At 41.1% G+C, this 26882-nt stretch overlaps 2 protein-coding genes and 1 long non-coding RNA gene across 4 annotated transcripts in view; 1 reads left to right on the top strand and 2 right to left on the bottom strand.

Moving 5' to 3' along the window:
- The window catches only part of LOC132542439 (uncharacterized), a 77167-nt gene that overhangs the window by 5724 nt on the left and 44561 nt on the right, over positions 1–26882 (top strand). The gene's annotated exons all lie outside the window — the stretch shown is intronic.
- LOC132542436 (zinc finger protein 709-like) overlaps positions 1–26882 on the bottom strand; it is a 112247-nt gene that overhangs the window by 75366 nt on the left and 9999 nt on the right. The window lies entirely within an intron of this gene.
- Positions 22675–25708, bottom strand: LOC103122936 (zinc finger protein 709-like). Its single transcript, XM_060205003.1, has one exon. It carries the CDS (start codon positions 25467–25469, stop codon positions 23694–23696), a length of 1776 nt encoding a protein of 591 aa, XP_060060986.1. The 5' UTR covers positions 25470–25708; the 3' UTR covers positions 22675–23693.

Here is a 26882-nt window from a genome sequence, read left to right as displayed (position 1 = left end):
AGTGAAAAGAGAAATACAAGAGTTCGGTAGATAACATCAAGTTTCTGTCTTGTTTCAGTCCCGGGTGGTCTCCTTTGGTATTCCTAGTTGATCCAGGAGAGGAGAGGAGAGGAATAACATCAAGTTTCTACCTGAGGCTCTCAGGTTCCAGGTTCTATTCCCTGACCCAACATTAGCCAGTGATGATCAGTGCCCTTACAGAAAGAGAGAGACAGAGATAAGAAAAGAAATATGATTGGAAAAACAGAAACAATAAATTAAACATGTATTAATTAAAATACAACTTATTCAAGAGGAATAAGAAACAGAATTTGATGTCAACTTACCCAAGAAACTGCCATCTTACCCTGAATGTGTTTATGGCCAGAAAATGAAAGATAAATCACAGAAATAACTTGAGAGACTGTTTAAATCTAGCAGCACAACCTCTTTATTGGACAGTATAACCCCTAGAAGGAAGATACTGTAGTGAATACAAGGTACAATACCCTAGCTGTGCAATGTAAACAGACGAGGTTATGGAAACATGTAGTGAGTTATCCTGCCTATTAGGACCATGACAAAGCCCACAAATTCTACTGACATCTCTTTCCAACATTTTAATTTTTATTCAACAAAAGCATTCACAATCATCTAGGAAAACAGGAGTCGTTAAGCACATGTGGCGAGAAGCTCAGGGACCAGCCTAAGGATCCAGGTTTGAGCCCTTGCCTCCCCACCTGCAGGGGAGTCTCTGCACAGGTGATGAAGCAGGTCTGCAGGTGTCTTTCTCTTCCCCACAGGCTTCCCCTTCTCTCTCCATTTCTCTCTTTTCTATCCAACAATGATGACATCAATAACTACAATTTATAAAACAAGGGGAACAAAAAAGGAAAATAAAATACATTTAAAATAGGTTTAAAAAATCTAGTAGAACATCTATTATTTTTCTTATTTAATTCAAGCCTCACCTAAGTACTGCTCAGAGATCTGTATTAAAACAGTGACATGGGGTGGGGAGGGCGTGGATGGAGCCAAGATGGCAGCTTGAAGACAAACCTGGAGTAATTTCTCCTAGGAGGCTGCTTTAAACCTGGGAATTTCAAGTGAGGGTAGGATTTCCAGGCCAGTGGCAGAGGAAGAATGTAGGAGAGCTCTAAGGAGCCAAGGAAGTGTCCTGAGGATGGAAAACTGAGGCTGGAAAGGACAAAGGAAACATGGGGTTGGTGCATGGGCTGTAAGTCTGACTCTTTCCCACTTCACCCCAAGACCAACCAGAGGAGTAAGGGAACGAGCTACAGAAAAGAGATCACTAAAGATAATTTCTTTATCTACTTCTACCTATATATTGTAACAATAAATTTTCATTTAAAAAAAAGAGTAATTTGGGTTTAATACCCATTTCTAGATTTACTGAATTTTATAATATCTTAGACAAAGCTTAGAAAAAGCACACATGGAAACTAAGCAGAATTTTGTTAGGTCTCTGATATCCTGGGACAGACATCTAACTCAGTAGGAATACTGGATCAATGCCATTTTTTTATCTTCAAAAACTAAAACATTTTCAACAGTTCTATGCTACTAATCAACATAAGAATTGTTCATCCCCTATAAAATGCTGGGAGAAGAAGGCTAGGTAGGGTGTCAAGGGTGGCACACTTGGTTAAGTGTTCACTTTATAGTGTTCAAAGAACCAGTTCAAGCCTCCTGTCCACACCTACAGAAGGAAAGCTTCATGAATTGTGAAGCAGGGCTGCAGGTTTCTCTTTGTCTCTCCCTTTCTATCTCCCCTGCCCCATCCACTTCTGTCTCAATCCTTTATTAAATAAACATTTAACAAATCTTTAAAAAAGAAAGAAAATTCGTTTGAGCTCCATCCAAGATGAGTCAAAAAGGTGGGTTAGCTTTTCTTAATAGCTGCATAGTACTCCATTGTGCATATATACCACAGCTTTCTCAGCCACTCATCTGTGGTGGGCCCTGGGTTGCTCCCAGGTTTTCATAATCAGGAATTGTGCTGCTATGAACAAATTGTGCTGCTATGCACATAAGAGCACATATATCTTTTTAGTTGGGTCTTATGGTGTCCCTGGGGTATATCTCCAAGAGAGGAATTACTGGGTCATATGGAAGGTCCATGGCTAGCCTTGTGAGACTTCTCCAGACTGCTCTCCAGAGAGGTAGGACCAATTTACATTCCCACCAGCAGTGCAGAAGGGTTCCTCTGTCCCCACAGCCTCTCCAGCATTTGTTGCTGCTGTCCTTTTTGATGTTTGCCATTCTCACAGGGGTGAGGTGCTATCTCAAAGTTGTCTTTCTTTGCATTTCGTTGACAATCAGTTGTTGGATAGTATGCCAGCTCCCCCTGGCTTCTGCTTAACCATATGCCTATATAGGGATAGATTTATTCCCATTCAAAGCTTTGGTCTATTTACATAAATCACTTTTACATTTACATAAAGCACCACACTCCCTCCAGGGCATTGGTTCAATCCCCACTGTTTCATGATATGTTTTTGCTCCACCCCCTCTCCTTGTCACACCCTGATCCTCTCCTTGTCACACTCTGATTGTCACCAGTCATTTTTCTCTCCACCCTCTCTATATCACATCCTGTTTCCACCCTACTTGGAGAGTATAAAAACAGCTGCTCTTCTGATTAAAGACACTTGGAAATTGCTTTCCGGCTCCGAGAGTTCCAGAGTGTATCTCCTGCGAAGTTTGTGTGGCACAAGTTCCTGATCCCTCTCCCACACAGCAGCCTAGATCGGCTCCAGTTGAGTTCTCTCCAACCCAGAGAGCACTAGCTCAGGAAGAAGTACCCTCAGGCTATCCCGGCATCTGGTGCCCAGAACAGGGACACTTAAGGAGCAGATTTATAAGAAGACATCCTAGATAAGTACACACCTTTTGGGTATCTGCAATATTATGTTAAGGCACTGTGATTTTTTTCTTTCTTATTGTTTTCCTGAGATCTCTCTACCATGGATAATCTTTTCCAAATTCTGCATTCTTTTTACAGTATACAATTTTTATATATCTGGGACATTTTTCTCGGGGCTGCACCTTATATCCTGTTGATCATCATAGCAGCTTTTAAGGGATATATAGGGAAACCTCTCAAAAGGCTTAAGGACCTAGAGGCTGAGGTCCAAAAGATAAAGGAAGTGATCATAGAACTTAACCAGCACCTTAAAAACAAGAAGAAGCAAAGGCCTGTCGTGATCCTGACCCACCCTAATTCCTCTGCATCTTCCCCTGAGGCCCCTATTTTGGCATCTTGCCCTGAGGCCCCTATTTTGGCAGACACATGTCTGAATTCCCCTTTGGACTCCACAGCCACTTCTTTGGCCACCCCCATTTTGGCAGACACATGTCCGGAACCTCCTGCTGCCTCCACGGCTGCTTCTTTGCCCACCCCTGTTTTGACAGACACATGTCCGAATTCTCCTGTAGCCTCCAAAACCACTTCTTCGGCCAATTGTCCAGAAGCTTCCACTTTGGTGACTCCTCCTACCGCTACACACTTATCAGAGCAAGTCCACACATTTCCGGTCAATGTTGCTCCCAATAGACAAAAACCTCAGGCCTGGTATCCATATTCCGCCACAGACCTGAAGGCACTACGCCAGCCTATCAAGGATGACGGTGTTCATGCCCCATGGACCAGGTCCATTTTATAAGGCCTGCTTCAGAACCTTAATACCCCCCAAGATTGGAGGGATGTAACTCGCGCTACGCTCCCAGGCCCCCTCTTCCTGCAATGGGAGGCATTCTTTCGCGATGAATGTTTACAACAATCGTGGAAAAATATTCAAAATCAGCCAGAGGGTAATTTTGATGCATTGTTTGGAACAGGCCAATTAGAAACAGGGATTCAACAGGCGGAAGCCAAGTTTCCACTGGGATATTTTGATCAGGTACGCCTGTGTGCATTAAAAGCATGGGAGTGATTAACACCACCCATGGGAGCAGCCTCAGCCCCCATTCTCTCCCTTCAACAAGAACCTGATGAATCCCTCGCTAAATTCATTGCCAAGGTCCAGTCGAGTTTGGAAAGGAAGATTTATAATCCTGACGCTCGTTTTCTCCTCCTGCGATCCATAGTCTGGGATGGAATGCTTCCACATTTTCGACAGGCCTGTATCTCTCTTAGAAATGAACACCCAGATACTTGGATTATAGCTACACAGGATCTCAGATCAAGCTCTTTTCAAGGACCTATGTTACAGGCCTATGCAGCTACCTTACATAAGCAAAAAGGGGCTTGCTTTCAGTGCGGTCGCCAAGGGCATTGGCGTAACCAATGTCCAGAAAATAGACCGCGACCCCGCCTCCAGTCAGGGCAACCCCACCTCCAGACAGGGCAACCCTGCCTCCAGACAGGGAATCAGAGACCACGAATGCCTTGTCCCAGATGCCAGAAAGGATTTCACTGGAGGAGAGATTGTTGGTCAAGGTTCCGTAGGAATGGCACGCCTCTGCCAAATGTAAACAGGGATTTAAACTAGGTGTGGGGCTTCCCTTAGCCCTGCCCCCAAGAGGGAAGGAAGCAGGTCGCCCGCTTGGTGCTGTGCCCTTCTTCCACAAACAGAAGCCCAGCTTGGGACCCAATCCGTCACTACACCCACCATGCCAAGTAACAATAACAGTGGGTGAGCAGAAGGAGGAACCCGCAGTATGTGGGAACTTCCAGCATAGAAATAACCGGCTGGAGCAAGAGAACAGCTCGAATTTGGAGCCTGAGATTTTATAGACCACCCCTGTTTTAGAAAGGGGTCACCCAACTATGACAGTAAAGATTGGTAATATTCCTTTTAAGTGTTTGATTGACACGGGAGCAGAGAAGACAATATTAAGACAAGCAGAGGTTCCCCAGAGTTGGGAACTCCTCCCAGGACCACGCTTACATGGTGTTGGAGGATTGACTCAGGCATTCCGCACACGAGATTCCCTTGTGTGGGAAGATCCAGAAGGGACTACCGGACGCTTTCAGCCTTTAATAGCTAATATAAGCACCCGAATGAATGTCTTATGCTATGACTGGCCAGTTGTGTTTTGTGAGTGAGTGAAAAAAAAAAAATTGAGTAAGTTGAGTGACCAAAATTTTTGTATGACCCATTGTGCTCAGAGTACTCTGAAAGTTAACTGACTTCATATAAAACGGCTGGACGCAGCCATGGTTTCTGGAGACGTCCAGAAACAGTCCAAAAATTGTTCATTCCCCCTTTTGATTTCTTTTTTAAGTCTTGATATCAATATGAAATGTTTAGTCTTAAACTGTGTGAGTAAAGATGGTTCAACTATGACAGTAGATCTAAATTCACATTTGAAATGATATATCTTATTTACAAGTTTTTCTCCTCCTGTGTGTTATAAACTATATGTTTAATATGCGTGTTTCAAGTTTGGTAAACATTAACTTAACAGTTAAATTGTAACTTCGAGGCTACATTTTTACGAGAAGAGGTAAAATCAATTCATTAAAGTAACTGAGTGTTTAAGGTAAAACTCTAAATATTCAATGTGACAATTCATCATCTCCTAAGTTAAAATACAAATCCTCTATACAGGACATTTTTGGAGAGCCCCCAAAAATGTCCTGTAAGCTATCTTGTGGAAATTAATCCACAACAAATTTGGCATCAATCTGATATTGTAAATGTACCAAAAAAAATTGTCAGTAAAATGTGTTAACTCTAGTAACCTGAGTTTGTTTAAAAACCCAATGTAAAAATAGTTAAGAATGAATATATGTGACTTAAATTCGGTATGAAAATTTTGCTATATAGAGACTGCTACATGAGGTCACATAAGATGACCTTTACACGAAATTATAAAGATACCTAAACCAATTATAATCATTGAGTTATCAATTGTAGTAAACTTCTAATTTGTTACAAAGTTTTTTCATAAGTAATCGACTACAGCAATGACAAGCCTTCGCATAAAGAAGCATCTGCTCATATAGAATCCCCAGAAATCCATCTTGGACCCCTGACCCCTGACCTCTGACATCACCCACAATTACAGCCATCCCCCGAAACCCATGATGTGACCTGACACGATCTGGAGAACCTGATTCACAGACTCCAAAGGACAAGACTTTCCTACTGCCTTTCTCTCAACCATCGGTGTCTGCTCTTCCTGCTTCTGTTTCGCCCATCATGTTTTGGCGGTTCCAGGTCACTCTCTACAGAGAAGAAAAGTTCCAGTGGCCGTCCTCCTCCATCAAGATAGACGTGTGGCATTTATTTCCTGGCCATTGACATTGGACTGATGCTTCTATAGAACTTGCTGGACACTCCCTTTATACTGCTGGACTTCTTGAAGAATGACTGTAGCAGTTCATAGAACTTTCTGCCAGCTGACTCGGGATTTTGCAATGCCAGATCACCCCTCTAGCACCTCGGCTTATCAGGCCCCCACTCCTCCATCCATCAAGCTCACTCTGTCTCTTTCTACTCTTACTTATCCCTCCCTGTCTTGTGCTAGTTCTTTTTGAAAACACTTACACGCTATCATTCTGCTTTCTTCCCAACAGGTTTCTGTTCACCCCTACACTGCTATTCCCCTGACAGAGATGAAGCCTTTTACAGACATTGACCCAGTTATATATGGCCATTAAGTAAGAGGGAGATGTTGGGGAATTGTGAGGATATGGTTGAGCTTGGAAGGGCTTGAGCCTGAGGGGTGTGTCAATCCTGTTAGTCTCTCTCTCTCTACGGAGAGGTTGAGCAAGGAGGGACAGTAGAACCCCAAAAAAAGGTGTGCCTCTTATCAGTCTCCCTGCCTCACAAAGTGCCTCACACTCCTGATACTATGGCAAATAGTTAAAAAGAAAGGGAGAGATGTTGGATAGTATGCCAGCTCCCCCTGGCTTCTGCTTAACCATATGCCTATATAGGGATAGATTTAATCCCATTCAAAGCTTTGGTCTATTTACATAAATCACTTTTACATTTACATAAAGCACCACACTCCCTCCAGGGCATTGGTTCAATCCCCACTGTTTCATGATATGTTTTTGCTCCACCCCCTCTCCTTGTCACACCCTGATCCTCTCCTTGTCACACTCTGATTGTCACCAGTCATTTTTCTCTCCACCCTCTCTATATCACATCCTGTTTCCACCCTACTTGGAGAGTATAAAAACAGCTGCTCTTCTGATTAAAGACACTTGGAAATTGCTTTCCGGCACCGAGAGTTCCAGAGTGTATCTCCTGCGAAGTTAGTGCGGCACAAGTTCCTGATCCCTCTCCCACACAGCAGCCTAGATCGGTTCCAGTTGAGTTCTCTCCAACCCAGAGAGCACTAGCTCAGGAAGAAGTACCCTCAGGCTATCCCGGCAATCAGTGACATGGAGCAATTTTTTTAAATAATTTATTTCTTTATTAGGGAATTAATGTTTTACATTCAACAGTAAATACAATAGTTTGTACATTCATAATATTCCCCAGATTCCCCTTTAACAATACAACCCCTACCTTGTCATTCATCATCTTTCATGGACCTGTATTCTCCCCACCCTAGAGTCTTTTACTTTGGTGCAATACACCAATTCCATATCAGGTTCTACTTGTGTTTTCTTTTCTAATCTTGTTTCTCAACTTCGGCCTGAGAGTGAGATCATCCCATATTCATCCTTTTGTTTCTGACTTATTTCACTCAACATGATTTTTTCAAGGTCCATCCAAGATCGGCTGAAAATGGTGAAGTCACCATTTTTTACAGCTGAGTAGTATTCCATTGTGTATATATACCACAACTTGCTCAACCAATCATCTGTTGTTGGACACCTGGGTTGCTTCCAGGTTTTGGCTATTACAAATTGTGCTGCCAAGAACATATGTGTACACAGATCTTTTTGGATGGATGTGTTATATATATATATATATATCTCCTTAGGATATATCCCCAGGAGAGGAATTGCAGGGTCATAGGGTAGGTCCACTTCTAGCCTTCTGAGAGTTCTCCAGACTGTTCTCCACAGAGGTTGGACCAATTGACATTCCCACCAGCAGTGCAGGAGGGTTCCTTTGACCCCACACCCTCTCCAGCATTTGCTGCTGTTACCTTTTCTGATGTATGACATTCTCACAGGAGTGAAGTGATATCTCATTGTTGTCTTGAGCATTTTTTTCATGTGTTTCTCAGGCTTTTGGATCTCTTCTGTGGTGAATATTCTGTCCAAGTCCTCCCCCATTTTTGGATGGGGTTATTTGTTGTCTTGGTGAGTCTGGCAAGCTCTTTATAAATGTTGGTTATTAAACTCTTATCTGATGTATGGCATGTAAAGATCTTCTCCCATTCTGTGAGGGGTCTCTTGGTGTTGGTAGTGGTTTCTTTTGCTGTGAAGAAGCTTTTTAATTTGATGTAGTCCCATAGGTTTATACTTGCCTTAGTCTTCTTTGTAATTGGATTCGTTTCATTGAAAATATCTTTAAAATTAATGCGGAAAAAAGTTCTTCCAATATTTTCCTCTAAGTATTTGATAGTTTGTGGTCTAACATCCAAGTCCTTGATCCACTTGGAATTTGCTTTAGTATTTGGTGAAATACAGTGATTCAGTTTCATTCTTCTGCATGTTTCAACCCATTGTTTCCAACACTATTTGTTGAAGAGACTCTGCTTTCCCCATGTAATAGTCTGGGCCCCTTTGTCAAAGATTAGATGTCCATAGGTGTGGGACCTCATTTCTGGGCTCTCAATTCTATTCCACTGGTCAGTGTGTCTGTTCATGTTCCAGTACCAAGCAGTTTTGATGAAAATGGCCCTATAATACAGTTTGAGATCTGGGAGTGTGATGCCTGACCTGGAGCAATTTTTCATGTGTTTGTTTAGCCTTTTGGATTTCTTCTGTTGTGAATATTCTGTTCCTGTCTTCTGCCCATTTTTGGATGTTGTCATTTGCTTTTTTGTTACTGAGTTTGCTGAGCTCTTTGTTTATTTTGGTTATTAGTCTCTTGTGTGATGTATGGCATGTGAAGCTCTTCTCCCATTCTGTGAGCAGTCTGTTTGTGTGATAGTTTCTTTGGCTGTGCAATTTTCAATTTGATGTAGTCCCACTGATTTGTTATTATCATTATCTATTTCTTTTTTATAAAAATATTTTATTTATTTTTTTATCTAGGGACAGCCAGAAATTGAGAGAAAAGGGGGGTATAGAGGAAAAGAGACAGGGAGGCACCTGCAGTTCTGCTTCCCCACTTGTGAAGCTTTCCCCCTGCTGGTGGGGACTGGGACTCAAACCTGGTTCCTTGCACACTGTAAATGTGCACTCAATCAGGTGTGCCACCACCCAGCCCCTATCACTTTCTATTTCTTTGAATACTGACTCAGTTTCCAGTGTACAGGTCTTTCACTTCTTTGGTCAGGTTTATTTCTAGGTATTTTATTAATATTGCTGCAACAGGGAATGGGAGTGAATTCTGGATATCCTCTTCTTTGGGTTGATAGAGATGGAGAGAGACAGAGAGACACCTGAAGCTCTGCTTTGCCACTTGTGAAGCTCTCCCCTTCCAGGTGGGGACCGGAGGGCTTGAACCTGGATCCTTGCACATTGTTACATTTGTACTCAAACAGGTGCGCCACCACCTGGCTCATTTTTATGTTTTTCCATGCAATCATATCAACTACAACAGTGAGAGCTTGACTTCTTCCCTTCCAATCTGTGTTCCTTTGATTCCTTTCTCTCACCTGATTGCTATGGTGAGAACTTCTGATACCACTCATCTCTATCAGAAACAACAAAATAGACTCCTTTGTGGGCCCCCATAGGACCTTGCCCTCTACTTGGTTCATCAATGGTAGAGAATGTTCCATCCTCCAAAGGGAGGCTGGACAACATACTCTATCTACCACCTGAGGAAGATGGGTCCTGATATTAGGCTAGCTTGGTACCTTTCTACTCATGACCACAGAATGTGAGCTAAGGATCTACAGGGATGTAGAAGTCACATAGGCTCCTAAGCTGAATATGGGCCACAGATCATGTCAAGTTGATGGGGTTTACAGTCAACAATACTTATACACCTTTCCCAAATTTGGGAGTGACTCTCTGTCCTTTCTCCAGCCATGACATCATCTACCTAGAGAATAACTTGGATCCAGCTGCATATCAGATTTCAGGTTCAGGGGGAAAAAAGTATAGCCACAGACTATAAAATATGAAATATAACTAAAATAAACAACTTCAACAATCTGTTCTATAGCATTAATTCCACAGAACCACAACCCATTAGGGAAAAGAGAGAGGCAGGGTGGGAGTATGGATCGACCTGTCAACACCCATGTTCAGTGGGGATTCCAGAAGGCAAACTTTCCACCTTCTGCATCTCACAATGACCTTGCATGGTAATTGTGTGGAGTTCTATCCCTTTTTGTAAATAAAATAAAATTTTAAATTAAAAAAAGAGAGAAAAGTGAAGCCTCTCAACATTAGGAAGTATGTATTCTATTGAAGCTTATTTGTGCATGATTCCACTATTCCTGGTGGAACAATGTTATTTATTTATTTTCTCTAGTGAGAAGACTAGACAAAAAAAAAAAAAAAAAAAAAAAGGAAAGACACCAGAGTAACACCCAGGAAGTTTCCCTTTCCATGTCTATCTGTGTTGTCAGGGCTTGAAACTCAATATCCCGGTATGACAAAGTTTCACTTTACAACATGAGTTATGTCTTGGTATTCAAAAATTATTTCACAGGCACTTTCTGGGACATACCAAGTAGAGACCACAAATGATCACCTGAGAGATCCCAGATGGGTTCAAGACCCATCTCTCCAACAGCTGTAGAGGGAAGTCTCACAATTATATGTGCTTCACCACCCATTTCTTTTCTCTATTTATATCTGTATCTATATATAATGTGACATTCAAGAATGATGACATTGAGTCCCAGTGATAATACTAAATGGAATGTTAATAGTTTTAAGAGTAAGTGGCTGGGGAGATAGCATATTGGTTATGCAAAATATTTCCATACTTGAGGCTTTCAACCCAAAGCATCAAGATAAGCCACAGCTGAGCACTATGCTGGTTTCTCTCATTAAAATAATTACAAAAATTAAAATAAGAGAGTCCTGCTTCCCAGGAGCTCTGCCCCACTACAAAAAGAGGTAGACAGGCTGTGAGTATGGCCATGTTCACTGGGGAAGCCAGACCTTCCACCTTTTGGACCCCGTAATGACCCTGGGTCCATACTCTCAGAGGGATAAAGAATATAGGAAAACTATCAGGGGAGAGGATGGGATATGCCATTCTTGTGGTGGAAACTGTATGGAATTGTACCCTTGATATCCTATGGTCTGGTCAGCATTCCATTTTTTTAAAAGATTTTGTTTATTTTATTAATGAGAAAGTTAGGAGAGATAGAAAGAGCCAGACATCACTCTGGTACATGTGCTGCCAGGGGTTGAACCCAGGACCTCATGCTTGAGAGTCTAGTTACTTAACCACTGTGCAACCCCTCCCAGACCACAGCATTATCATTTTATAAATAAAAATTAAATAATAAAGAAATGTGGAAATAAATACAAGGGTGGGGGAGATGATGTACAGTTTCTGCCTAAGCTCTCAGGTTCCAGGTTCTATTCCCTGACCCAACATTAGCCAGAGATGAGCAGTGCCCTGGTAGAAAGAGAGAGACAGAAACAGTAAATTAAACTTGTATCAATTAAAATACAAACCCAGTGTCCTTTTGTCTCCCTTTTTTTCTCAGACACTCTCTGCCCCAGTGTCCTGAATCTCTTTGCAATATGCACATTGATCTTTAAGGAGCTTCTTTTGTTCCTCCCCGAATGGACCTCTGCTTTTTTCAAATCCTCAGGGAGGATGGGCCTCTCGGCCTTTCCATTGAGGGTGTGCTGCAGTAGCTGTCAACAATACCTTAGTGAGGTTGTGAGTCTGTTGCTTATCAGCTGCTGTCATTGTTCCTAATGGGCGTTCTTTAGGGGTCTCTTGGTTGTTAAAGACTTTCTTCACTGCTGCCAGTAGTTCCTGTAAAGATTTATCTGATAATCTATTTTTTGGAGTTTTTTTTTTTTCCAGATATCAAGGGCAGCCTGGTTTACAAAGGACATAATTATTGCTGAGTTATTCTCTGAAGCTTCTGGATCTAGGGGAGTGAACATTCGATATGCCTCCATAATTCTTTCTAAGAAGGCAGCTGGGGTTTCTGTCTTTTCCTGTTGCACACTACTAACCTTGGCCAAATTGGTTGGTTGGTGTGCAGCCACCCAGAAACCTCCCATTAGAGTCTGGCGATAGACTTGAGCTTCTCCTTACCTTCAGGTGAGTTAAAATACCAGGTGATTCTTATCAGAGGGAAACTGGCATCTATCAGGGCTGATTTACAGTGGGGTTCTCATCTACCCTGGGCACGAGTTTTCAGGCTTCCAAGATGACCCTTTCTCTTTCTTCCGTGGTAAAATGAATCTATAAAAGCTGCTGGCAGTCGTCGCAGGTTGGCTGATAGATAAACACAACAGAATCTAACAGGTCAATGAGTGCTGCTGGTTTTTCTGAAAACTTAGGGTTCTGCATTTTCCAATTATAAAGGTCACTAGTGAAAAATGGCCAATACTGCATCAATTGTTTGCCATTCTTGTTCAGGTGTTCTAGGGCTCAGAGGGGCAGCGCCACTGAATCGGCGGGTTCACTGGGCTGTATGGGCTCTCATATGAGGAGGGCTCCATAAGTCCTGGCCTGCTGCCAGGGTTCCTGTGGGACTGGGGGAGGTAGAGGTTGGTAGGGAGGAGAGTACTCTAGGAGGTCTTCTATTTCTGTACTCTTGTGGGACTCAAATAAATTGATATTGCTTCCCCTGCCATGAGAAAGTTGTAATCTCTCTAGAGTCTGGTGCTAAAGGTATGGCAAAGAACATGCCAGTTAAGTCTATGGTGGCTAGCCATTTAGGTGAAGCCTTCCTAATTCTTAGAAATATATCTTCTGGGAGTTGGGCGGTAGTGCAGCGAGTTAAGCGCATGTGGTGCAAAGCACAAAGACTGGCATAAGGATCCCAGTTCAAGCCCCTGGCTCCCCACCTGCAGGGGAGTTGCTTCACAGGCGGTGAAGCAGGTCTGCAGGTGTCTATCTTTCTCTTCCCCTCTCTGTCTTCCCCTCCTCGCTCCATTTCTCTCTTTCCTATCCAACAACAATAATAATAACCACAACAACAATGAAAACAAGGACAAGAAAAGGGAAAATAAATAAACAAAAAAAAAGAAGAAATATATCTTCTACATCTGGTAATTGACCTGGCATCTTTCCTGTTCTTTCATGAACTCTTCTATAGTCCACTGTCATCCTCCATTTACCATTGGGATTCTGAACTGGACATATTGGGCTGTTACAGTTAAAGCTCTGAGTAGGTTCTGTAATGAAAAGAAGAGAGACTGACCAGAGTACTGCTCAACTCTGGCTTATAGTGATGCTTGGGAATAAAAGCCTCAAGTATGGAACTATTGTGCATGATCACTATGCTTTCTGCCCAGCCACTTACTCTTCAAACTCTTACTTTCCAATTAGTATTTTCACGTGGACTCTATATCAACATTCTTGAATGTCATGATATATATAGATACAGAGATAAATAGATATGAGAAATGGGGGTGGGGGTGAAGCCCATACAATTGTGAGAATTTCCTCTACAGTTGTTGGAGAGATGGGTCTTGAACCCATCTGGGATCTCTCAGGTGATCATTTGTGGTCTCTACTTGGTATGCCCCCCGAAAGCACCTGTGAAATAATTTTGATTACCAAGACATAACTCGTGTTTTAAAGTGCAACTTTGTCATACCCAGATATTGAGTTTCAAGCCCTGACAACACAGATAGACATGAAAGGGAGAACTTCACGAGTCTTCCTCTGATGTCTTTTTTTCTCTCTACTAATAAATACAAGACACCTGCAGACCACTTCTTCACCACTTATGAAGCAACTCTCCTACAGGTGGGGAGCTGGAGCGGGGATCAGACCACCTCCACCTCCACCTCCACCTAACCCACTGGAGCGGGGATCAGACCACCTCCACCGCCACCTCCACCTAACCCACTGCTCTACCGCCCAACTCCCATGAGCTATTTTTGATTGCCCTGTGACTAAACATCTTCTTGGTTAAAGAGACTATAAATTTCTTTTTGCACATTTACTGTGGTTACTTATGTTACCCTACTGAGTTGTGTGAGAACATATATTGCTGATTAGCCCTTTGACATATAACATGTAAATGTTTTCTTATTTCTTTTTACTGTATCGCTTTTGTTGCCCTTGTTTTATTGTTGTTGTTGTTTCTGTCATTGATTTTGGACAGGAGAGAAAAATGGAGAGAAGGGGAGAGAAAGACATCTAAACACCTGCTTTACCACCTATGAAATGACTCCCCTGCAGGTGGGAAACAAGGGGCTCAAAGTGGAATCCTTCAACCTGTCCTTACACTTTGTGCCCTGTGTGCTTACCCTGCTGTGCTACTTCCCAACTCCCAAGCCCAGCCCCTTTTTACCAAGTTTTAAACTTTACTTTTAATTCGAGATTTAAATAATTTTTTATTTGTTATTGGATAAAGACAGAGAGAAATAGAGAGAAAAGGGGGAGATAGGGAGGAAGAGAGACACCTTCAGACCTATTTCACTGCCTGTGAAGCGACTTCCCTCAGGTGGAGAGCTGGGGCCTTGAACTGGGATCCTAACCAGTCCTTGCGCTTTGCAATGTGAGCTTAACCCACTGCACTACGGTCTGAGTCCCTGGAGATCATTTTATAATTTTGAATATTTGTGATTTTTTTCAGTCTGCATTTTTAGTGAAATCCATTGTTAATATCTGATTTTGTGGCTTATTAAGTAAAATAATCTCCTGCATCTTGATCATAGAATCAATTACAGTTTTATGCATTAAAATCTCATTAATTGTTCATTATTTTACAGTAATACAGCAGTGAAAATCTCTGAGGGCAATAAAGTCAGAATGCTAGAAACTCTTAAGAATGTGAAGTATACAACAAATTATTCACTTATTATAGTAATCTTCAAAAACAAGAATTTACAATGGAGAGAAACCCTATGAATGTAAACTATATAAAAAACATTCAATTGTTCCAGTAGTCTTTGGGCACATAAAAGAATTCACAGTGGAGAAAAACCCTATGAATATAAAAATGTAGTAAAACATTCAGGCAATCCAGTAATCTTAAGGAACATGAAAGAACTCACAGTGGAGAGAAACCCTATAAATGTAAACAGTGTACTAAAACATTTAGTTGTTTAAGTCATCTTCAGGCAAATGAAAGAACTTACAGTGGAGAGAAACCCTATGAATGTAAACTGTGTAGTAAAACATAAAGTTCTTCCAATAGTCTTCAGACACATGAAAGAATTTACTGTGGAGAGAAACCCTATGAATGCAAATTGTGTAGTAAAACATTCAGGCAATCCAGTAATCTTCGGACACATGAAAGAACTCAGTGGAGAGAAACCCTATGAATGTAAACTGTATAGTAAAACATTTAGTTTTTCCAGTAATCTTCGGACACATGAAATATTTCACAGTGGAGAGAAACCCTATAAATGTAAACTATGTAGTAAAACATTCAGTTGTTCAAGTGCTCTTCACCTGCAGACCTGTTTCACTGCCTATGAAGCAGTTCCCCGGCAGGTGGGGAGCTGGTGGCTTGAACTTGGATTCTTTTGTCATTGCATTTTGTGCCACATGCACTTAACCCGCTGCACTGGCACCCTGACTCCCACTTTCCTATTTTTTATCCCTCTGGGAGTATGGACCAAAGATCTTTATGGGTGCAGAAGGTGGGTGTTCTCGTTTATGCAACTGCTTCTCCACTGGACATGGGTGTTAACAGGTGGCTCCACACCCCTAGCCTCTTTCTGTCTTTCCATGGTGGGGCAGAAATCTGGGAAAGTTAGGTTCTGGGACACATTTGGTGAGGTCACCTGCCCAGGGAAGTCAGATGGCCTCATGGTAGCATCTGTAACTTGGTGCTAAAGGTGATAAGATATAAAGCAGGACAAAAAAGATTACTAAACAGGAACCCGAAGGTAGGAGTAGAGCAGATGAAATTAGGACACAGACGTCACACAGGCTCCTGTGCTAAATATGAATAGACAATGGTCAGATCAATTGGGTTTCCAGTTAATGGTATTTATATATTTTCCTCATATTTGGGAGCTACTGTCTGCCCTAATCCAGCTTTCTATTCCTATTCTCAGCTCTGACACCATCTTCCCAGACAATATTTTTAACTCACCTTCATATTAGCTATTGGGATCAAGCAAAAACTACTAAAGTCATGGACCTCTAGGAACCTGAAATAGACTCCTAGCTTCTTCCCCCACTAAAGACCCCAGTTTCATCTGAGGGCAGTTCCTGGGTTCAAGTTCCTTCTAGGCTTGAATGTTGTGTCTGATATTTTAATAAATTCACCTAAATTTCTAGCTTGTCTATGAACATCTGGGTCATTTTATTTTTCCATCCTCAGTTCACCAAAATCACTGACAAAATACCACAGTGCATTTACAGAAAAGCGTATGTGCCTTTCCCAGGCCACAGACCCCACCAGATCTCCAGGTGGTATAGAAAGAGGAGAGTGGAGATGAGAGGAGGCACAGCCTCGACCTCCCACATGCAAAGTTTGAGCCCTCTCCAAAGCGCCGGAATCTCCCTTAGGGCTTAGACCCCTCCTGAGGTCCAGGGGCCTTAACCTTAGAAGCTTCCTGGTGAGCTCCCAGGGGCTGCAGGCAGCATCACCTTCATTTCCCTTCAAGCAAGTACAATCTTTCTGATCTCAGATTGGTCACTTTGTAATTTAAAAATATATATCTATTTATTTATTGGATAGAGACAGCCAGAAATTGAGAGGGAAGGGGAAGGTAGAGAGGGAGAGAGACAGAGAGACACCTGCAGCAAGGTTTCACCACTCACAGCACGTTTCCCCTGCAGGTGGGGACCAGCAAATTGAACCTGTGTCCTTGTGCATTTTAACATGTGCCCTCAACCAGGTGCACCACCAGCCGACTGACCGCAAATTGGTCACTTTATTCCATTTCACATTCCAGTGGTTTCACAGCTCCCCCTCAACTCTCTTCCTTCCCAACTTCTCAGTTCACACAGACTAGTGACTCATTGAGGCACCGTGCCAGGTAGTCCAAAAACAAATGGTGTTATTAGGATGAATGATGACAGTTCCTGGTGACACCAACATTTGCTCTTCTTTTTGAGACAGATGCAGAGACAGACACAGAGAGAAACACCAGGGCACTGCACAGCTCTAGCTTATTGTGGTGTAGGGGATTGAACCTGGGACTTTGGAGCTTCAGGCATGAGAGTCTCTTTGCATAACCATTATGCTCTCTACCCTCCCAATATTTGCTCTTCTAAAGCTCTCAGATGTGCCCACCTGATTTTTTTCCCAGTCCTTTCCTTGGGAGGTACAGTGACAATCACACTGTATTTCTTCCTCCCCACTGGCGTGTGTACTGACATGCTCCTTCAAGTCTTCACCTTAGGGGCTGAGACTTACAGACGCTTCTTTCATTCTCTCCTTGCTGTGGGACTTTACTGCTTCAGGACAACTGAGAGAGAAACTGAAATATCTATTCTGCTCAGAGGGTAGATTCCAAGTTCCAGCCCCTGGTCGCTACCTGCAGGAGTAAAGCTTCACAAGTAGTGAAGCAGGTCTATAGGTGTCTCTCGTTGTTGAGTTTGGCAAGCTCTTTATTGTTGTATGCTTTACATTGGGTTTTAGTTCTCCCCCACCAAGAGAATTAGATCAGTCCAGTTAAATTTCGCGGCCCGCTTGGCCCCGCCCCGGAGGAACCCGGCCAGAGTTCCTGAGTTCGAGAGGAAGAGAGAGAGGGCCAGAGGGTTCCCCAGTACGAGAGTTCCAGAGTTGGAGAGTTCCCGAGTTACAGAGTAAGAGGGAGTGCTTGTGCCGCCGCAGAGACAGCAGAGTTCTGTTTGGTGATTAGTTTGTCTTAGTTTGTGAATCGTTGTTCCTGAATAAAGAAATACAGCTTCCCTGCCCAGCCGTTGTCTCCGCGTCTCTGTTCACCACTGCGAAGCCAACCTGCCGGCAAGAGCCTTCCGAATTTTAACAACACTTTATGTATTTTTATTATTCAACTCTTGTCTGATGTATGGCATGTAAATATCTTCAGCCATTCTGTGAGAGGTCTCTTTGTTTGGGTAGTTTCTTTTGCAGTGCAGAAGTTTCTTTACAATGTAAAGCATTTTAATGTGAGCACTTAACCAGGTGTCCCACCAACTAGCCCCAAGACATAATAAAAAAAAATCAAATAAGTAGAGGTCTAGTCATTCCTCTTCCCACAACTCAACCAATCTGAAGCCAGGATCCATCATCACCTCCTTTATCCAGTCCATGGACACACCAGGCTTTTATCCATATATAGATATGGAAAGAGAGAATGAGAGAGGGCTGTTACTTTATGGGACAAATGTGTCTCTACCTGATGACTCTGAGGTCTGGCAGCCATACGGGTCACCAATAATCCATGGAGGCCACCTCCTGGACCAGGAACCTAAGTCCTTTTATATGGAAATGTGAGCACCCTATAAGTTGTACACCCACACAGCCCTAAGGTTTTATCATTTGCTAATTACAAAACTACAGAGGGGTGATAGTGAGAATAGGTATATCTCATTGTCACATGAGATGCCAGGAATTGTACTCAGGGCCTTGTGAAAGAATATCCAGTATTCGAATCAATGTACCAACTTCTAGACAATGATTAAGAGGTATTTGATGCTCAAGTCACCGAAGACATGTTTGCAGATAAGACAATCATTCACAGACTTCATAAAATAGAGACTGAATGGATAATTTGCTGTTGCTCACATTTTCTCACAAGAAAACATTGCACATCTTTTAGGGCTCAGTGACCTATGAAGATGTAGCTGTGATATTCACTCAAGAGGAGTGGGCACTATTGAATCCTTCAGAGAAGAAACTACAGAGATGTGATGTGTGAAAACTTCACAAACTTTGATTCAGTAGCTAACTATAATCACCTTAATTTTCTTAATATTCCCTTTTGTTGCCTTTTTTAAAAATTTATTTCTTTATTGGGGAATTAATGTTTTACATTCAACAGTAAATACAATAGTTTGTTCATGCATAACATCCCCCAGTTTCCCATTTAACAATACAACCCCCACTATGTCATTTATCATCCTCATGTACCTGTATTCTCCCCACCCACCCGAGTCTTTTACTTTGGTGCGATATGCCAATTATCTTTCAGGGTCTACTTGTGTTTTCGTTTCTGATCTTGTTTGTCATCTTCTGCCTGAGAATCGCCTTAATTTTTGAACCAGAAGACAAATCACTTTTTGTTCAATAATGTAAATAAAAATGGAGACACTGTTAAGCGAGCAAGGTTTGATCATGAGTCATGATGGATCAAAAATTAATCTATTTGTATAATTTCTAATGCTTTTATATTTTGTGATGTTAGAAAAGATAAAAGAGATACATTTACAATGAAGCATGATGTACCACCTAAAAAGTTGTTTTCAAAAATTTTGTCTCTGTGTAATTTACTGATATTTGGTACTTGCATGGGTTCCCTGTATAAGTAGACTCATGGGTTCTTAATTGTGTGCTGACTTAATAATTACATAGCACACCTTTTAATGCAATTTATTAAGAAAATGAAATTTATCATCACTACAACAAATAGATTAATTTTTAAATAAGCTCATCAAAAATACTTCATGAATAGGTTATAGAATAGTTGGACGAGTGACTCAAATAAGATGTATGTGATCTATGACTAAACTTTTCATTTGGGTCACTGGCAACAAAAATACCATAATGATGTTTTACACTATTGTCTTTTACCCACTTCATAGGAAAATCTTTCTCACATGTAACAAGTAAATTGAAATTTTAAAAAGGGGACAAAGATGCTTAGTATTTATAAAATAGTATACTTGGAAACCATAAGAATATCTTCAATGTATGCATATCTATATTTTTATACATAGAGGTAGTCCATGTAGAAAATATCAATATTTTTATTAAAAATTTCAACACAAACCTAAACCTTGCTATTAACAAATAGTAGTTCAATTCATATATACAAAATACCTGTAAAGATATCATTAGCTTTAGCATAATGTATTTATATGAAAGTATTTAGATTTCACCAATTTAAAAAAATATGTTTTTCCCTTTTGTTGCCCTTATTGTTTTCACCAATTTTTATCTTATTTATTTATTGAATAGAGACAGCCAGAAATCAAGAGGAAGGGGGAGATAGAGAGGGGAAAAGACAGAGACTCCAGCATTACTACTTCACTTGCAAAACTTACCAACTGCAGGTGGGGACCAGCATCTCAAACCCGGGTCCTTGAGAATTGTAGCATGTGCCCTCAGCCAGTTGTGCCACTGCCCAGCCATTTTTACCAATTCTTAATAAATTTGCATTTTTTAAAAGAAAGGAGACATTGACAAAACCGTAGGCTAGGAGGGATACAACTCCACACAATACCCACCACCCGATCTCCACAGCCCATCCTCTGCCCTGATAGCTTTCCCATCCTCTATTTCTCTGGGAGTATTGTCCCAGGGTCATTGTGAGTTGCAGAAGGTGGAAGGTCTGGCTTTTGTAATTGCCTCCCCACTGAATACAGGCGTTAACTGGTCGATCCATACTCCCATTCTGCCTCTCTCTATCCCTAGTTGGGTGGGTCTCTGGGGAAGCAGAGCTCCAGGACACACTGGTGGTCTTTAGTCCAGGGAAGCCTGGTTGGCATCTGGAACTTGGTGGATGAAAAGAGAGTTAACATGCAAAGCCAAACAAATTGTTGAACAATTAGGACCTAAAGGATGGAATAGTGCAGATGAAGTGTTGGGAGGTACTCACTGCAGACTATTTTTCTGAAAATGGGTACTAATGGACTCTTGTGAACTGCTTTACACAATATCTGTAAAGCTATTTTGCCTTAACTATGATTGCTTTCTCAAATTCCTATGGAAAAAATGAGGAACTGGATCTTCTTGGTCCTACTTTTACTCTGTCTTTCCTTCTTTTTTTGTCATTTGTGGTCTGTTCAGCTCTAGCATATGGTTGTGCTGGGAATTTAATCTGGGACTTCAGGGTCTCAAGAATGAAAATCTAGTTCACAAATCACTATATCTTCCTAAACCCTACTGCTATCTAATATGACTTCAACTACACCTGTTTTAATGCAATCTTTTCTAGGTGAGAGAACACACAATATTCCTGGATAATGCCTCACCACAGCAGCCTGAATACTTTGCCCCATCAGGATTTTCTCTTAGAATCTCCTGTACACACACCTGCTTCCCAAACCAGGGCAAGTGGAATCAGAGTTCATAATGACAAGTCCTGTCTGCTCAGAGAGATTTTACATGACCACATTCTCCATAAAACAGCCTTTTCGTGGAGAGTAGATAGCATAATGGGTATGCAAACAGATTCTAATGCCTGAGGCTCCAAAGTCCCAGGTTCCATCTCCCGCACCACTATAAGCCAGAGCTGAACAGTGCTCTGGTGAAAAAAAAAATCCTTTCAGTGGCTGGGTAGTGGCACACCTGGTTGAATGCACATACTACAATGCAGGAAGATCTCGGTCTAAGTCCTTGGTTCCCACCTCCAGGGAAAAACCTTCGGGTGGTGAAGCAGTGCTGCAGGTGTCTCTCCCTCTCTATTGTCCCCTTCCCTCTTAATTTTTCTGTCTGTATTAAATAAAATGTATATTTTAAAAATAACCTTTTCATGATCATCCAAGTACCTCAGTTTTGCCTGACACAAATGAAGATACTCAGTTTCAAGCTAGTTCATTCACAAGGTACTTCATGATGGTCTTTAACACACAGGGGCTGGGGAGGGCACCATGATCTTATTTTCTCTATTTCAAAAGTGAAAGACTGAAAAGCACAAGTAGGGCCAAGCTGGGAAGCAGGTGGCCCAAGGCAACATATAATTCCGGAGTCAAGACTGGTGTTCAGGTCTGGCTCAGCACCTCCGCAGATTCCATATGCTAAGAACCAGGCCAGTGTGAGCAGACATTTGTCAATTTAAATGCTTTATTTTTATTTTAATATTTATATATTTCCTTGTTCTTGCCCTTTTTACTGTTGTTGTCACTTTTGAGGTTATTGATGTCACTGATGGATAGGACAGAGACAAATGGAGAGAGGAGGGGAAGACAGAGAAAGATGACACCTGGAAACCTGCTTCACCGACTGTAAAGTGACTCCCCTCCAGGTAGGGAGCTGGGGGCTCAAACCAGTATCCATATTGCCAACCTTTGCGCTTTGCACCATATACACATATTGTAGCATCCACTATTATTCCACTGTTTTACATTCACTGGTCACTCTAGGACAAGTTCCTTTCTAGGTATGTAAAGTCATTCTATAATGTGTACACTGATAAGAATTGTTTTTCCAATGCCAGTCATTTTATATGTGCAAAAACTGCTATCGATTTGAATACATCTAAGTATTGTTGACATCTGTTCCCAGTACCAAGTGGATTTTTTCATATATTGGAATTTATGATAAAGAATCAAAATACTCATATTCCATATATTTATACAATATTCAGAGGTATGGGTTCACATGGCCCTGTGATTCCCTACTATTACTTAAACATGGTTACTTATATATTAACACAAGATGAAGAGACAATAGAAACAGAACGTCTCTCTTGCCCATGTAGTGCGGAGGCTCATACATGAGAGCTATTATATTGAACCACAAGCCTCTGCATCATGTCTCAGGTTGCATCTCTCTCTCTAATCTTTATTAGAGTTTATGCTCAAAAGATTAATTTCCATTGTGAATATTTTCATGTGATTGAAAATTAGTGGAACATCTGAAAGCTTTATGACTTTCTTGGGGTTTGGTTTCACTGTGAATTCTTTCATATCTACAAAGAGGACCAGAATAACAGAATGTTTTCAACACTGCTTACATTTATCAAATTTCTCTCCATTCTGAGTTATTTCATGTTGACAGATGACTGGCTTGCATCAATGTTCTGCTGTTTATTTTCACTAGGTTTCTCTCCACTGTGAGATCTTTCATGTCTCCAAAGAACATTGACTTAAATGAGTGTTTGACTACATTGTTTACATTCATGAGTTTTGTTTCTCTCCACTTTGAGTTCTATCATGTAACTGAAGAGAACTAGATCTCATAAATGCTTTACTTTATTGTGTACATTCATAAGGTTTCTCTGCACTGTGAGTTCATTCATGTGTCTGAAGATGACTGGAACAACTGAATGTTTTACTACAAAATTTACATTCATAGGGTTTCTCTCTCCAATGTGAATTCTTTTTTTAAGAGGGAGAAGTGTTATTTACAAACAAGGCTCGTCCTGTCATCCATCAAGAGGGACCCTGGGGATTCCAGAGAGAACAGCCTTTGCCTTGGGCACAGACCCCGAAGGGGAAGCTCAGAAGGTCCTGACAGACCCTGGCACAATGAATATGATGGTGCTCTCAGGTACCGGGCTCTGTTCCTTTTTACTTTTGCATTTACATTTGTTGCTCAGGGCGAAGGCTATGCCGACCAAGCAGAGGACTCCTGCCAGCTGTAGGGTCTCCCAGTCATAGTAGAAGGGACTGCTCTCATCAATGGCCTCACTGGCTTCCAGGGAAGGAAGACTTGCCTGCAGCAGAAGGCGTCCAGTCATTAATTCCATGTCATAGTGGCCGGGAGGGTAGAGGCTGAGGATAGGGTGCTGGAAACAGGTTTGAGGCTGTGATTCTGTGAATTCTTTCATGTGTCAGAAGGGTTCTGGATTGCCTGAATGTCTTACTACATAGGTTACATTCATAGGGTTTCTCTCCATTGTGAATTCTTTCATGTGTCCGTAGAGTTTTGGATTGCCTGAATGTTTTACTACACTGTTTACATTTATAGGGTTTTTCTCCACTGTGAGTTTGTTCATGTTGCCGTAGATTACAGGATTGTCGAAATGTTTTACTACATTGTTTACATTCATAGGGTTTCTCTCCACTGTGAATTCTTTCATGTGAGCGAAGACTACTGGAACAAATGAAAGATTTACTACATTGTTTACATTTATAGGGTTTCTCTCCAGTGTGAATTCTTTCATGTGCCCGAAGATGACTGGAACAACTGAATGTTTTACTACATAGTTTACATTCATAGGGTTTCTCTCCACTGTGAGTTCTTTCATGTGTCCGAAGACTACTGGAACAACTGAATGTTTTACTACATTGCTTACATTCATAGGGTTTCTCTCCACTGTGAGTTCTTTCATGTTTCTTAAGACTACTGGAACAACTGAATGTTTTACTACATACTTTGCATTCATAGGGTTTCTCTCCACTGTGAGTTCTTTCATGTTTCTTAAGACTACTGGAATAACTAAATGTTTTACTACATTGTTTACATTCATAGGGTTTCTCTCCACTGTGAGTTCTTTCATGTGTCCGAAGACTACTGGAACAACTCAATGTTTTACTACATTGTTTACATTCATAGGGTTTCTCTCCACTGTGAGTTCTTTCATGTTTCTTAAGAGTACTGGAACAACTGAATGTTTTACTACATAGTTTACATTCATAGGGTTTCTCTCCAGTGTGATTTCTTTCATGTGCCCGAAGATGACTGGAACAACTGAATGTTTTACTACACTGTTTACATCCATAGGGTTTCTTTCCACTGTGAGTTCGTTCATGTGCCCGAAGATGACTGGAGCAACTGAATGTTTTACTACACTGTTTACATCCATAGGGTTTCTTTCCAATGTGAGTTCGTTCATGTTCCTGAAGACTGCTGGAATGCCCAAATGTTTTACTACATTGTCTACATTCATAGGGTTTCTCTCCACTGTGAATTCTTTCATGTGTCCGAAGATTACTGGAAAATCTGAATGTTTTGTTACATAATTTACACTCATATGGTTTCTCTCCACTGTGAGTTCTTTCATGTGTCCGAAGATTACTGGAAAAACTGAATGTTTTGTTACATAGTTTACATTCATAGGGTTTCTCTCGCCTGTGAATTCTTTCATGTGTCCGAAGACTACTGGAACGACTGAATGTGTTACTACATAGTTTACATTCGTACAGTTTCTCTCCACTGTGAATTCTTTCATGTACCTTAAGACTACTGGATTGCCTGAATGTTTTACTACATTGTTTACATTCATAGGGTTTCTCTCCACGGTGAGTTCGTTCATATATATGAAGATGACCAGCTTGACTGAATGTTTTACTACACTGTTTACATTCATACGGTTTCTCTCCACTGTGAATTCTTTCATGTTTTTGAAGATGAATAGAATAAGTGAGTAATTTATTGTGTACTTCACAGTCTTGAGATTTTCTACCATTCTGACTTTTTTTGCCCTCAGAGACTTTCACTGCTGTATTACTGTAAAATAATGAACAATTAATTAATGATATTTCAATGAACACAACTGATTCTATTATCAGGATGCAGAACATAATTTTACATAATAAACCAGAAATTCAGACATTAACAATAGATTTCACTAGAACGTATACTGAAAAAAATCACAAATATTCAAAATTAGAAAAAGATCTCCAGGGATTTGGGCAGTAGCACAGTGGGTTTAGCATGTGCAGTGCAAAGAGCAAGAACCAGTTAGGATTCCAGTTCAAGCCCCCGGCTCTCCACCTATAGGGGACTCACTGCACAGGTAATGAAGCAGGTCTGAAGGTCTCTCTCTTCCTCCCTATTTTCCCCTTCTCTCTCTATAAAATAACAAATAATTTTTTTAAAATCTCGTATTAAAAGTAGAGTTAAAAAATTGGTTTAAAGGGCTGGGCTTGGGAGTCAGGAGGTAGCACAGCAGTCTAAACACACATGGTATGAAGTGTAAAGAGAGGTTGAAGGATTACAGTTTGAGCCCCTGGCTTCTCACCTGCAGGGGAGTCACCTCACAGGTGGTAAAGGTGTTTAGGTGTCTATCTTATCTCTCCCCTTCTCTCTAATTTTCTCTCCAGTTCAAAATCAATGACAGCAACAACAACAATAAAACAAGGGCAACAAAAGGGAATAAATATTTTAAAAAATACTAAAAAGGGGGGGATGGGCAGTGGTGCAACTGACTGAGCACACATGCTACAATGAGCAAGGACCTGGTTTGAGCCCCTGGTCCCCACCTGCAGGTGGAAAGCGTGCAAGTACTAAAGAAGGACTGCAGGTCCTCTTCCTCTCTATCTCTCCCTTCCTTTAGATTTCTGGCTATCCCTATCCAATAAATAAATAAGATAAAAACTGGTAAAAATTACATACTTTCTTTTTAAGTATATTATGCCACAACTAATGATATCTTTACTGGTAGTTTGTATATACTAAATGAACCACTATTTGTTAACAGCCAGTTTTGACATTGTGTTGAAATTTTTCACTGAAAATATCGATCTTTTCTAGAAGGGCTACATCTACGTATCATAAACATATAGATATTCATACATTATAGATACTCTTATTGTTTCCAAGTGTACTATTTTATAAATACTAAGCATCTTTGCCCCCTTTTTAAGACTTCCATTTCCTTGTCACACGTGAGAAAGATGTTCCTATAACATGGGGAATAGACAGATAATGTAGAACATCATTATGGTCCTTTTGTTGCCAGTGACTCAGATGGGAACTTCAGTCATCTACGTCACATATATATTTGAGTCACTTGTCCAACTATTCTATAACCTAGTCATGAAGTATCTTTGATGAGATTATATAAAAATTAATCTATTTGTGGCAGTGATTATAAACTTTTTATTATAAATATCATTTTTAATAAGTTGTATTAAAAGAGCTTCTATGCTATTATTAAGTCAGTAGAGAGCACACAATTAAGAACGCATAAGTAGGGAGTTGAGTGGTAGCAT

The sequence above is a fragment of the Erinaceus europaeus genome, chromosome 13 (assembly GCF_950295315.1).
Source record: "Erinaceus europaeus chromosome 13, mEriEur2.1, whole genome shotgun sequence".
Taxonomy (NCBI): domain Eukaryota; kingdom Metazoa; phylum Chordata; class Mammalia; order Eulipotyphla; family Erinaceidae; genus Erinaceus; species Erinaceus europaeus.
Note: the sequence above shows the minus strand (reverse complement) of the source record. Positions and strands in the feature narration are given on the sequence as shown.

What these genes read in the sequence shown, in the direction of transcription:
- LOC103122936 (XM_060205003.1), bottom strand. Translation starts at nt 25,469, where the DNA reads ATGTTCTGCATCCTGATAATAGAATCAGTTGTGTTCATTGAAATATCA.